We start from the raw sequence: 13,843 nt of genomic DNA on the forward strand, positions 1-13,843 counted from the left end.
AACAGACATTTGAGAAAATATTGATATAGTTTACCTGATCTACATTTCTTAAATAATGTCTGTGTCACCTGCCAACAGGATGCCTGTAATTCCTCTTGCATGACTTGAAATGCAGATGATACCAATTCTGCTGCACAAAGACAAGGGTGAAGTGGGACAAGCTGACCTAAAGCAGGAGAACTGCTCCCCAAGTGAAAACAGAGATTTCCTTTGAGATTGAGGGATACAGCATGGTGATCTATAACAGACACTGTTTATTATAAACTGCAGAATGTCCGCAGATATAAACCATGAGTCTAACCTGCATTTATGGGAAATTAACTGAGTGTCTCCCTTTATCAGGGTTATAAAATCTCCTGAGCGTCTCAGAGGCACAAGCCAAAGAGGAAATTGTCCAACTTACTGAAATAGTGTAATTTACATTTTGAAGGGAAACAGTTATTTGGAATGTGACAGAGTTGGCCAATGCTCTACACATAAATTAACAGAAGGAGTAAAACTTACAAAAAAACAATAATTTATTTCAAAAGCATACACAAACACAGGAGAACCAGTCTACAGCCACCAGCACACAAAATGGCTTCCAAAAGTCTGAACCTCCTCTGTGTGGCCACACACCTGTATATAACGAGCGTGATTAGGACAGGTGTGACCAGTTAACTGGTTCACATACAAACAAGACAATTAACAAACACTTAAACACTTATTAAATAATCAATCCAGATAAATATGAAACCTGTCTCTGATGTAGTTGATTGATTAAAGCACCTATGTCACCAGATGGAAAATGGTCAACATGAGGGGATCCTATCCAGAGTGACTGACAAAGTGCCAGATTAAAGCGTGTGTATGAAAGAGGCGGTACATACAGGACACTGCAGCACGCTCCAGCACTGAGGCAACCTGCATGTACCCGAATACACAACACCTAACGTAAAGCTACAACATCACATAAAAATTGCAGTAAACCTACAAACTGATGAAGGGGAAGGAGAGTTGAGGGTGCTGAGATACAGTGTGTAGAGGTGGGTCTGCAGACTGATGAAATGAGCAGCTACCTGCTCCAGCACATCCTTACTGCATGCTCTGTAAGTAAATACTCAGGTGCTTTCCAGGCACAGATCACTGATCTCAGCCTCTGATTGGAAAATGCTGTACGTGGAGAGTGATAATGGCTTGGAAAATGACTGCATGTAAACCACAGCTGTAAGAGAATACTGCCACCAGCTGTCCAAGCTGCAGACTGCCACACTCACATGTTTTGAGTGGTTTGTGCAAAATTCTGTTCATGGATTCAGCAGCAGGTACAGAAGAGACAGAAAGAGGAAAGAAAGGGAGAGAGTGTGATTTCTCCAACGCTGGTCTGCTGGAGGCAGATTCCAGAGGGACGGCTCCATGCCCTGCAGGAGGGACGGGAAGAGGAAAGAAAGGGAGAGAGAGTGTGATTTCTCCAACGCTGGTCTGCTGGAGGCAGATTCCAGAGGGACGGCTCTATGGCCTGCAGGAGGGACAGGAAGAGGCCGCATCCCTGTCCCACCAAGGTTAGGCTGCTAACCTGCAGAGAGTGATTCAGGCCAGTCCCTCTGTCAGAACTCACTCTCACCTCCTCCCACACTCAGACCTGATCAAGGAGAGAGTGCTCACAGGCCAGGTTTGAGCTTCCACTGATTTAAGACTCTTGTCACAGGTGTCTGGCTGTCCTCTTCAACAGACTGCAGCTCAGTATATGCAACTAAATTTCTTTTCTGTCTTACCACAATGTCCCTTTGAGCTCCAAACTTCTGAAAGCAATACGGAATGGTATTTATTCATAGAGTGATACAATTGGTAAAACGTGTTGTGTGACACTGAAACAGATGTACACTTGTTAAAACCATTTTACTTCACCTGAAGCAAGATGAGCCATTTCACCTCTCTGCTCTTTTACAGTGGGTGTGGCAGCTAATCAGCGGGTTTTGGCCTTTCAGAGAGCCATGCCCTGCAGAGTCAGCAAGTGCTGGGGGCCGGTGCGTGTGCCAGCTCAGCGACCCACTGAAGCACAGCCTACAGGGGGCGTTAGAGTGGCGAAGCAGCTAATGAGCTTGAATCATAACGATAGGAATGCAGATTCAGATCCCAAATGCTGGTGCGTTGCTGTTTAACCCTTAACATACTCAGCGTGAAGCAGTGTAGCAAATATGCAGCTGTGGGAATAAAGGGGATATCTGTCAATTACCCTGTGAAAGGGCATGCTATAAACTATGCAACGCAAATATGAGGTCTAAGCAAATAATACTGATGAATTTGGATGAAACGTTTCACGGACTGCAGAGTTCTATTTTCCTCTCATTTTCTGTAATTCTTTTTTCACACACCCCCCCCCCTTTTTACAAATAGAGGGAAAATACTTGCACCCTTATAAAATGCCAGACCTGTCAAAAACCACAGTTAACCTTTGACCTCAGAGAGGGAGGCAGGGTGAGAAAAGGCTGCACGCTGCACCCAGCGTCCCTGGCTGAGGGGGGAGGACCAGCCCTCCTGCTTCCACTCCTCTCTTCTGGACCTCAGTAAAGCCCCCTGGCTCCCAGGCTGGGCGAACAGCAGGTTTGAGAGATGTATGGGGGGTGATGTTAGTCCTGCTTGGTGGGGTGTGTCTTTTAACACACCATGTTGTATGGCAAGCTGAGTGGGTTTTTGATCATGGATCCTTGGCTTGGCTTTGCATTTGCCTGTTAATTTAGGTTCGTACAGCGCAGTAACCAGCTTAGCCAGCAAGTCACACAGCAGGACCACTGCAGGGCAGAGAGGCAGAGAGGCAGAGAGGGAGCGAGGCAGAGAGGCAGAGAGGCAGAGAGGCAGAGAGGCAGCTGTAGGAACTTGCACTGGCTGCTTGATTTTAGTCAGAAAGAGTTCCTCTCTCTCATCTTAAAGCACAGGCCTGAGCTTCAGCTCCGGACCCTTCAACCAACCCAACAATCGCAATCAAATTGTGTGTGTTATAGCACATTTTGCAATAGAGATTGTTTCAGCACACTGTGTATGTACCTTAGTGCATTTATCAGAGAGAGTGAAACAGTAGAAAGCCCTTCCCTCAGTGGAAAGATATGCTTGTAAAGACTTACACCGCTGAGAAGCATCAATAAGGAAAAGGAACTGCAGAATGGAGTAATGTGTCTGTGCTCTACTCCTCTGTCAGGGGAATGGAGGAAAAGTAGAATAAAACTGGATCCATTTATTCTTATATTCTTCTATCTTTTACCTGCTGCCCAACATCACAGAAGCTCCACCCAACAATCCAAGTCTTTTCCCCATTTTTCAGATTGTGAGTTTAGATTAGAAATCATTCTGTCTGAGGTGATATATTGGTTTTCCCTCCTACGTCAGAAATTCGTGTGTGATGCTTCCACAGGTACTGTGGCTGCTCTCTGAATTTTAAAACCCCACCAAACCGAGGTTGTGAGAAGCTCACAGAGGAAAATGACTGTGGTTCACTCACAGCAGGGAGATGATGCAAATATGTTAAGCAGATGAAACATGGAAATCATGGTTTTGCATTAAAGTTTGCCACACTCAGCTCAGATATGAGGTACTGTGCTGAAGTCGGTTCACCTGTGGTGTGTCTGGCTAGACTGCGGTTTCTGTGGGAGGCAGATTCAGGGACAGTCTTCATTTTACTGAAACGTGTCACCATGTATAATCATGACTTTTGAAACTTTCTCTGCAGTACATTTGAGCCTACAGAAAAAAAGAGAACATAAATATGTTCCTTTATGTTATTTACATTTGCAATCAGTGTCAGATTTTCCTGTTACCTTTGAAAGATGCTGAATGGGCAGGCAGTTGATTGGTGGGAGAGATTCATGACTCATTTATTCAGGAAGGACCCCCGTTTATTCCGGATGTGTAGTGTTAGCTCTACAATATGAAGGACAACCAGCTGGAGATGACATGAAGGAAGTACAACACATATAGTTAAAATTTACACTCTTTCTCTCTCTCTCTCTCTCTCTCTCTCTCTCTGTCTCTCTCTCTGTCTCTCTCTCTCTCTCTCTCTCTCTCTGTCTCCCTCTCTCTCTCTCTCTCTCTCTCTCTCTCTCTCTCTCTCTCTCTCTCTGTCTCTCTCTCTCTCACACACACACGCACACACACGCACACACACACATGCATATTGTTGTATCGTTATAATGCATGTGCCCCTGCATCTGCTCTCCTTTCCTCGTTGGCTGTTGCTTCCTCCCGTCGATATGAGCAGTATCACAGGAGCTGAGTCATTCAGGAGAGCAGTGCAGCCCCCTGGCTGGCCCCTGCAGGGTGCACTGCACACCCGGGTCCACCGGGTCCATGGCCCGCAGTGGACAGTGCGCTCACACCGGTCTCTACCCTCTGCTGTGGCAGCAGACTTTCTCAACATTACAGATATTTGTCATTTTCAGGTTCTGTTCATGCTAATTGTTAAGAATCTCTTTTCGTGTGAAAGCGTCAGGTCTGTATATGCTGAATGGCACTAACAGTGCTAATGCAGGAAGGCTTGCTGTGTTCAACACCACACTTTCCTTCAGTTTTATTTTACTCATAATCACCCAATGAGCCTTTTAATTGGGATATCACGCAGGACTATAGGATCCGTCCAAAGACAGCCATATAGATGATTTAGGAAATTTAAAATACATGTAGGTTGAATATGGTTGTTTTGCAAACACACAATGGTATAGAGTGATGATGACAGTGTGTGTGTCTGTAAAAGAAAATCAGCAGCAGAAGCCCAGGGACCTGATGAGGACGAGCAGGGCCCAGAGAGGCCGTCTACACATCACAGAACCGAGGCTCAAACACACTCATCACACACACTCACTCAATACTCTTTCTGCTCTTTCTGCTGTATCTCCAGCTCTGATCCAGCCAGAAACTCTTCTCTGATCCAGTTAGAGTCTCTGCTCTGATGCAGTTAGAATCTCTGCTCTGATCCAGTTAGAATCTCTGCTCTGATCCAAGACTTTCTCTGAATTATATGAGCTTGAGTTGGTGGACGTCTGAGATGGATGTACGCGTATACAGAGGAAGTGATGAAAGCAGTAGCAACTGGGTGATCATTACAAATATTAAAATAAAGCTCAAGCCATTGAAATGAAATGAAATCACAAAGAAAGAAGGACATATTGCTTTTGCAAAGTTAAAATAAAATCTCAGTGAGAAATATGAATTGACAAAGTTGTCCTCGATGCTGCAGCCCCTCGTGGAAACTTTCCGGAGCGATGCTCACGGAGCGGAACACCTCCTCAGCATCTTGTGAAACTAAACTGTTACTGTCAGGAACCTTATGGCCCCTGACCTTACAGCAGCCTGTCAATGAAGGCTAAAGTTTCACAAGATGGAGAAGGCAGGCAGGGCGCTTCACTGACTTTTTGCATCAGGATCTGGAGGTGCCTGCGGTGGCTGACAGTGTGAAGCATGCTTCTCTCAGTACTGATGTAATCTGTGGAGATGAAGCTGAACTCTCTTTGAAACACCTAATGACAACAGATATGGACATGTTTAAAGCAGAATTGCTCAAATATGGTGGACCCAATGTGATGTGAAAAATACTGAACACTTCAAGTATGTTTTTTGTACCAAAGGACTTCTCTCAGAGGAAAATGTTTAAAACATAAATTTTAGCCCTCTATTTTCCCATCCATTTCATCCATTCTTTTGGAACTCTCCTGTTCAGAATCCAATTGGATAAAAGTGGAGTGCAAAGTAATAACCTGGAAAAAACTCCTCAGTCACAACCATCTGGAAATCTTATGAACCATTTATTTTATCAAAGTCAAAATGCTAAAACACCCTCTGTCCCAACACTTTGGCCCTTTGTCCTGTTTAATGTTTACCCAGATTTCTGTCCCAATTGAAAACATGATGAAAGGAGGTTTCTTGTTGTGTGTCCATCTTGCTTATATTTAGCCTTTCCCATAGTGCTAGGGTAATAAGGCCTCAGAAGCCTCAGACTGTAGTTACTCTCATGACCAGCTCTCGGTTGCTGCTGCTGGGCTGGCCGCGTGGATCCTGCTGCCTCAGGTGGCTGAGGAGGTGGAGGAGGTTGTAAGCACAGTGGTGGTCAGGCAGGGAGGTGCCATTGCTCTGGTCAGAAGAGTCCTGGGTTGTCAGGCCCATCGTCATGGTAGCAGTCACTGTGAGCGTTGCTGTGGTGACGGGTGCGCTGGCAGCCGCGGCCGCCATGAGGGAGGAGGTGGAGGCGGAGGCTGGCCCCCCGGCCTGGCTGCTGCCCCTCTGGGAGGGAGGGGAAAGTGTCCTGGGGAAGGAGCCAGGCTTCAGGTCCTCACTGTCCTTCATCTTGTCGTAGTTTAGCACCTTCCACTGCTGGTTGACAGCTTGCCAGCGGTGAAAAATTCGGAACACAGAGGGGCCCTCATGGAGGATCAGAGCTGAAGAAACACAGAGACACACAGTCACACATGCAGTCGGAGTACGGAGAACGAGTCCTGAGTCAGAACACAGAGTCAGAGCACGCAATCTGAGCAGAGTCACAACATAGAGTATGGACAGATATGCACATATGGCATTCGAGATTCTAGCCTGTCACCCTCTGCGCATGTGCAAGTGTGAGTGCACAGTGATTTAGTGACTTAGGCATTCAGAAAAGTGCACTTATGTGAGCAGGGACAGAGGCCTGGAGGCTGAAACATGGGACCCAAAACTAAGAGGCAAAGCAGACAACAGCTGCAGCCCAGAGCAGCATGAGATCCCATCAGCCTGATGCAGCCAATGTGAGTAATACTGCAGAGCCATTACAGATGCCTTCGTGTCATTTTTATTAACCACCCAAACGCATGAGAAGTCCACAGTGTATCAGCAGAACCTCCAACGATTACCAATTTTTCACTGATGCAAAATTATGCATTTAATCCATAGCTCCTCATTATTGGAAATGATTGCTGAAACTAAAGCCAGGGGAGTATTTTTTTCCTTTTGCAATGCATGTGCTGGAGGATCTCAAGTGCAACTGGTCACCAACCAGGAGTGTGGACCTCAGCACGTCCTGTCCAAAGACATCCCACGGGAGAGGACTTCACCGGCCTGCACAGGCATCCCGCGGGAGAGGACTTCACCGGCCTGCAGTTTGCTCGGGTTTCACATGGGACCCGGAACTGCCATCCCGTCAGAGAAACAGATCAGCATTCAGATTCTGCTCATATTCTGTGCGTGACTCAAGGGACCAGATTCACTGTTCATGTGTACAAATTTTTATGTGTATATAATGTGCATATGATCAACATGACAAACATTTTGTAATTCAGCTATTTCTTCTTGCCTGAATCTTTTTCCTACATATGAATGAATTTCACATCTGCTCATCCAACCACTCATACCACATACACAATCACACAAATTTCAGCAAGACGATGACATTGTGAAAGTATAAAATGCAAGTTAAATGACCTTTTGAAATACATAAAAATGTGATTCACGTTGCAATAAACATGCTACAAATACTAAGTAACTAATGTAATCAAGGCTTATATTGTCATTAACTTAAATTAAAATTGCTAAATTATAATTGCAAATTTGTTGCTACTAGGTGACAGAGTTTATGGGCTGAAAGGTGTTTGTGATATGTTCAGTAATAATTGTAGGCTTTGTAGCAACAGCGGAAGTGAGTGTTAGATAGAGGCTTCCTGTGTTCCTGCACTGTGTGGAACAGACACTACAGGGCCTGTAACAGAGCCATGCCACAGCTCTCAGAGAGCAGAAAGAGGCCTAACCGCTCCTGCATCTCATTACTGTCCAAATTATTGCTATTGATTTCTCCTGCTGAACCTCCAAATGGCATAAAATTGGAAACAAGCTGAAGGATGCGTGCTGGGAGTGTGTGAATGTGCTGGGAGTGTGTGAATGTGCTGGGAGTGTGTGAATGTGCTGGCTGTGTGTGAATGTGCTGGCTGTGTGTGTGAACGTGCTGGCTGTGTGTGAATGTGCTGGGAGTGTGTGAACGTGCTGGCTGTGTGTGTGAATGTGCTGGCTGTGTGTGTGAACGTGCTGGCTGTGTGTGAATGTGCTGGGAGTGTGTGTGAATGTGCTGGGAGTGTGTGAACGTGCTGGCTGTGTGTGAACGTGCTGGCTGTGTGTGAATGTGCTGGCTGTGTGTGTGAACGTGCTGGCTGTGTGTGTGAACGTGCTGGCTGTGTGTGAACGTGCTGGCTGTGTGTGAACGTGCTGGCTGTGTGTGTGAACGTGCTGGCTGTGTGTGAATGTGCTGGGAGTGTGTGAACGTGCTGGGAGTGTGTGAACGTGCTGGGAGTGTGTGAATGTGCTGGCTGTGTGTGTGAATGTGCTGGCTGTGTGTGAATGTGCTGGCTGTGTGTGAACGTGCTGGCTGTGTGTGTGAACGTGCTGGCTGTGTGTGAATGTGCTGGCTGTGTGTGAACGTGCTGGCTGTGTGTGAACGTGCTGGGAGTGTGTGAACGTGCTGGGAGTGTGTGAACGTGCTGGCTGTGTGTGAACGTGCTGGGAGTGTGTGAACGTGCTGGCTGTGTGTGTGAATGTGCTGGCTGTGTGTGAATGTGCTGGGAGTGTGTGAATGTGCTGGCTGTGTGTGTGAACGTGCTGGCTGTGTGTGAATGTGCTGGGAGTGTGTGTGAACGTGCTGGGAGTGTGTGTGAACGTGCTGGCTGTGTGTGTGAACGTGCTGGCTGTGTGTGAACGTGCTGGCTGTGTGTGTGAACGTGCTGGCTGTGTGTGAATGTGCTGGGAGTGTGTGAACGTGCTGGGAGTGTGTGAACGTGCTGGGAGTGTGTGAATGTGCTGGCTGTGTGTGTGAATGTGCTGGCTGTGTGTGAATGTGCTGGCTGTGTGTGAACGTGCTGGCTGTGTGTGTGAACGTGCTGGCTGTGTGTGAATGTGCTGGGAGTGTGTGAACGTGCTGGGAGTGTGTGAATGTGCTGGCTGTGTGTGTGAACGTGCTGGCTGTGTGTGAACATGCTGGCTGTGTGTGAACGTGCTGGCTGTGTGTGTGAACGTGCTGGCTGTGTGTGAACGTGCTGGCTGTGTGTGTGAACGTGCTGGCTGTGTGTGAACGTGCTGGCTGTGTGTGTGAACGTGCTGGCTGTGTGTGAATGTGCTGGGAGTGTGTGAATGTGCTGGGAGTGTGTGAACGTGCTGGCTGTGTGTGAATGTGCTGGCTGTGTGTGTGAACGTGCTGGCTGTGTGTGAACGTGCTGGCTGTGTGTGAACGTGCTGGCTGTGTGTGTGAACGTGCTGGGAGTGTGTGAACGTGCTGGCTGTGTGTGTGAATGTGCTGGCTGTGTGTGTGAATGTGCTGGCTGTGTGTGAATGTGCTGGCTGTGTGTGTGAGAGGGAGTCCCGCAGACAGGCGCTCAGCTCAGGCGGAGTGAGCGTACACTGTCCCGCGACGGAAAACCGGCTACTTTTATTAATTTTCTCCATTACAGTTCTGTAGTTCTCTAGTTCCCTGAGGCTGCTTTTTCACATCAGCTAATGTACAGCTACAGTAAGATGTTTATTAGGGCAGAAGTTACAAATTAGAGTTTAACATTTTGATACTTCAGTCACAAAATCTTTTACAGCTTATAATTTGTGTTGGCCCTTTAAGAGATATCAGTAAAAGGAACTCTCTCTGCTTGCCACAATCAATGCCCTCCCCCTCTCTCTCTCTATCCCTCTCTAGCGCTCTCTCTCTATCCCTCTCTATCTTTTTCTCTGTCTCTCTGTCCCTCTCTATCTCTCCCTCTCTCTCTTGCTCTCTCCTCTCTCTCTCTCTGTATCTCTCTTTCTCTGTCCTTTCTCTTCTGTTTTTCCCGGCCTTCTGATGAGTGAGAGCCGACTCCTCCGTGTCTGTGCAATGACAGGTTAATCTCTGCGTAATGTGGAGTCAATGGGCCACAGTTTGTTGCCTCAGAGACAGTAAATCTCTTATGTTTCTCACTTGCTTAAGCCCTGGCAGTGCTCCCTCACTGTGGGGAAGCAGCCTGCCCCCTGCCGGTGCCACACTCACACTGCTTTTCCCAGGTGCTGATGGGAGTTGTAGTCCGGGTGTGTAAAAGGCCTCTACAGCCTTTCATTCACAGACTTCTCAGTGTTTACCTGCTCAGCACATCCAGCAGATCCATCTGCCTCTCATACGGTGTCTTAAAGGGAACCTCTATGAGTATTCTAACCTAATATTATAATCTTTAGCTGTGTAATAGGTATATAACAATTGAAATTTTAAATGTATATTTTATAAAGCTTTCTGGAGCCAGTCAGCCCTCCAAATAGGCAGGTGATACACCATGCCAGGGGCTCTCATGCTTAAAGCGTGTTTATAAATGACACATTCCACCAATCAGTTGCCTCAGCTCTTCTCTGAAGGACAGTGTTTATGCCACTTCTGTCAGTGCAGCCCAAACACTGGCAGCCTTGATGAGGGTTCCTCAGCACAAAGAGAGGATGCTACCCTCTCTGAAAAGCATTGATCGGTTTCATTCCTGTGAGGGGTCTGATTCATGTGAGTGACTGTAGTTACTGAAAAGAGCTGAATGAAACTAAACACTATACATTTAAAAGACAAATGGAAGTGGGCGTGTCTGTTTCATGGATTAAATTCCACTTGAATTGCAGAAATGGGATCAGACTGCGCCAGGCGTGTCTGTGTGAGAGCAGAAAGGTCTGCTGATTACAGGCCTGCCGTCAGAGAGCTTACAGCCACACAGACAGCCGTGTGGAACAGGACATCTGCATGATCCAGAGGGACCTGCTGCATATATGTGCACTGCTTACACACTGCGCTTAACCCCCACGCCCAGCCCTCCATACCCCCCACGCCCAGCCCTCCATACCCCCCACGCCCAGCCCTCCATACTCCCCACGCCCAGCCCTCCATACTCCCCACGCCCAGCCCTCCATACTCCCCATGCCCAGCCCTCCATACCCCCCATGGCCAGCCCTCCATACCCCCCACGCCCAGCCCTCCATACCCCCCATGGCCAGCCCTCCATACCCCCCATGGCCAGCCCTCCATACTCCCCACGCCCAGCCCTCCATACCCCCCACGCCCAGCCCTCCATACCCCCCACGCCCAGCCCTCCATACTCCCCACGCCCAGCCCTCCATACTCCCCACGCCCAGCCCTCCATACTCCCCATGCCCAGCCCTCCATACCCCCCACGCCCAGCCCTCCATACCCCCCATGGCCAGCCCTCCATACCCCCCATGGCCAGCCCTCCATACCCCCCATGGCCAGCCCTCCATACTCCCCACGCCCAGCCCTCCATACCCCCCATGGCCAGCCCTCCATACCCCCCACGCCCAGCCCTCCATACCCCCCATGGCCAGCCCTCCATACCCCCCATGGCCAGCCCTCCATACCCCCCATGGCCAGCCCTCCATACCCCCCACGCCCAGCCCTCCATACCCCCCACGCCCAGCCCTCCATACCCCCCATGGCCACCCCTCTAGCTGCCCAACACTCTGTGGATTTATGGAGTGAACTGGTTGATGTTTACATTTATAAGCTGTGTTTTCCAGGAGTGTCTTTGAATGGCCTTTATTTGGGGTTTGGGAATTATTATCCAGTTTTCTCCCGATGGCTCTGGTGTACTGCTTTGCAGCAATACAATATAAAACTGCACTGTAACAAACACATTTTGATCAATTGATTGATGTACATAGCAAATAGTATGAAGGAAAAGGCTGAGTCTGTCAGTCTGCACACAGGAGGACAGCCCAGTGTAGGAAAGGGTTAAACATCCTGTCCTTCTACATCAGCCCCCCCCTCCCCCAGCAGCCAAATGCCCCCCAGCTCTGAGGCCTCAAACAGGCCCATCATGGCTCTGGCTGACGCATGACAGCATCACCGCAATGGCCCCTGGCCTGTGAGTAAGACCGCTCTGAAGTGCCAGGATGCACGGCACATCACTCCGAGCAGGGCGGCCTGTGGCGCAGGCCACATAGACGCACATCACTCCGAGCAGGGCGGCCTGTGGCTCAGGCCACATAGACGCACATCACTCCGAGCGGGCGGCCCGTGGCTCAGGCCACATAGACGCACATCACTCCGAGCAGGGCGGCCTGTGGCTCAGGCCACATAGACGCACATCACTCCGAGCGGGCGGCCCGTGGCTCAGGCCACATAGACGCACATCACTCCGAGCGGGCGGCCTGTGGCTCAGGCCACATAGACGCACATCACTCCGAGCGGGCGGCCCGTGGCTCAGGCCACATAGACGCACATCACTCCGAGCGGGCGGCCCGTGGCTCAGGCCACATAGACGGCCTATGGCGCAAAATGTCAGGGGGCGCCGCAAGAGAAAGTTTCTTTTTCCCGGACGTGTGCCCTCTTTTGGCAACAACAGAGTAGTGTCACTTTTCTTTTCTGGTGCAGCGGAATATGACATTGACGTAATTTTATTAATCATGGTTACAGTAGCAACATTATCAACAAAAACAGCCTTTTAATTACGCACTATCCTCCAAGACTAGGTCTAAGACTTCTAGGTCTGCCTTTGAGTTGCAGCTGCAAAATGAGTCAAAAAAGGACAAAATTATCAGGCGCACAAGAGGAGCAGAAGAAAGAGCAGTATAGAGGTAAGAGCCGCCACATCATTAATGTTTAGTTATTATCAATGAGCTTTTCTTCTAAAGACTAACTATCCAGCTAGTTAGTTAGCCGGCTAATGTCAGCAGATGGAAGACCTATTATCAGTTCCTGTGCGTTCAGCCCCAGCTGCGCTGCTTCCTGCGAGCGGTCCTCAGCGCTGAGAGCAGAACTGAAATTAAACATCATCCTGCTGTTTATGCAGTGCTGTTCTCAGCAGAAGACAGCAGTGACTCAGATGAACTGTCTCTCTGACATTTTCACTCAGTTTGTTCATTTTTGCCTCAGGTGTCATGAAGCATTTGTTGAAATCCTACCCTGAGATCCTTTCGGCTGGAAACAGCAGTCAGAACCTGCCCCCGAACCCTAAACCATAACCATAACCCTAACTTCCTAACCCCTAACCCTAACCCCCCCACCCCCCACCCCCCAGCCACTGTGCTCACCAATGCACACCACGTCCATGAAGCCATACATGCCATAGCAGATCTGGAAGAGCAGGTCCTGACGCTGCCAGCGAGCCGAGGGGCTGAAGGAGGACCAGATGAGCCAGGAGATGCTGGCGATGAGGAAGAGGGAGCCCAGGATGGCCGCTGTGATCTGCACTTTCTCAATCACCGTCAGCGAGATGGCCTGCCACTACACAGGACACACACCGTCAGCGAGATGGTCGGCCACCGCACAGGGCACACACCGTCAGCGAGATGGTCGGCCACCGCACAGGGCACAGAGTGACCGTCAGCGAGATGGCCTGCCACTACACAGGACACACACCGTCAGCGAGATGGCCGGCCACCACACAGGGCACACACCGTTAGTGAGATGGCCGGCCACCGCACAGGGCACAGAGTGACCGTCAGCGAGATGGCCGGCCACCGCACAGGGCACAGAGTGACCGTTAGCGAGATGGCCGGCCACCGCACAGGGCACAGAGTAACCGTCAGCGAGATGGCCGACCACCACACAGGGCACACACCGTTAGCGAGATGGCCTTTGTAATGAAGCAATAACACTGCAGTTACTGTATGTGTTCGGCAGAGTGTGTAATATGTTTCACACTCACCATTTGTCAGTGCTGGAATTTTGCACTTTATACAGTTATTGAGTGACAGCTCAATGACGGGGATCATAGCGGCCGCACAGGCAGTGTTAGTGACACACTACGGCAGTGTTAGCGACACACTACGGCAGTGTTAGCGATACGCTACGGCAGTGTTAGAGATACACTACGGCAGTGTTAGTGACACGCTACGGCAGTGTTAGCGACACACTACG

General features: G+C 49.3%; 1 protein-coding gene across 1 annotated transcript in view; it reads right to left on the reverse strand.

Annotated features, from left to right (window-relative positions):
- Positions 1-5,839: 5,839 nt before the first annotated feature.
- Positions 5,840-13,843, reverse strand: part of LOC118789061 (E3 ubiquitin-protein ligase MARCHF4-like) — a 17,521-nt gene continuing 9,517 nt past the window's right edge. Inside the window, exons 3-4 of the mRNA XM_036545362.1 lie at positions 13,015-13,207; positions 5,840-6,401 (exon numbers count right to left, since the gene is read on the reverse strand). Of these exons, the coding sequence (XP_036401255.1) occupies positions 5,959-6,401; positions 13,015-13,207 (636 nt within the window). The 3' untranslated portion in view covers positions 5,840-5,958. The remainder of the gene's footprint in view (positions 6,402-13,014; positions 13,208-13,843) is intronic.

Source organism: Megalops cyprinoides, chromosome 14 (assembly GCF_013368585.1).
Source record: "Megalops cyprinoides isolate fMegCyp1 chromosome 14, fMegCyp1.pri, whole genome shotgun sequence".
Lineage (NCBI taxonomy): Eukaryota > Metazoa > Chordata > Actinopteri > Elopiformes > Megalopidae > Megalops > Megalops cyprinoides.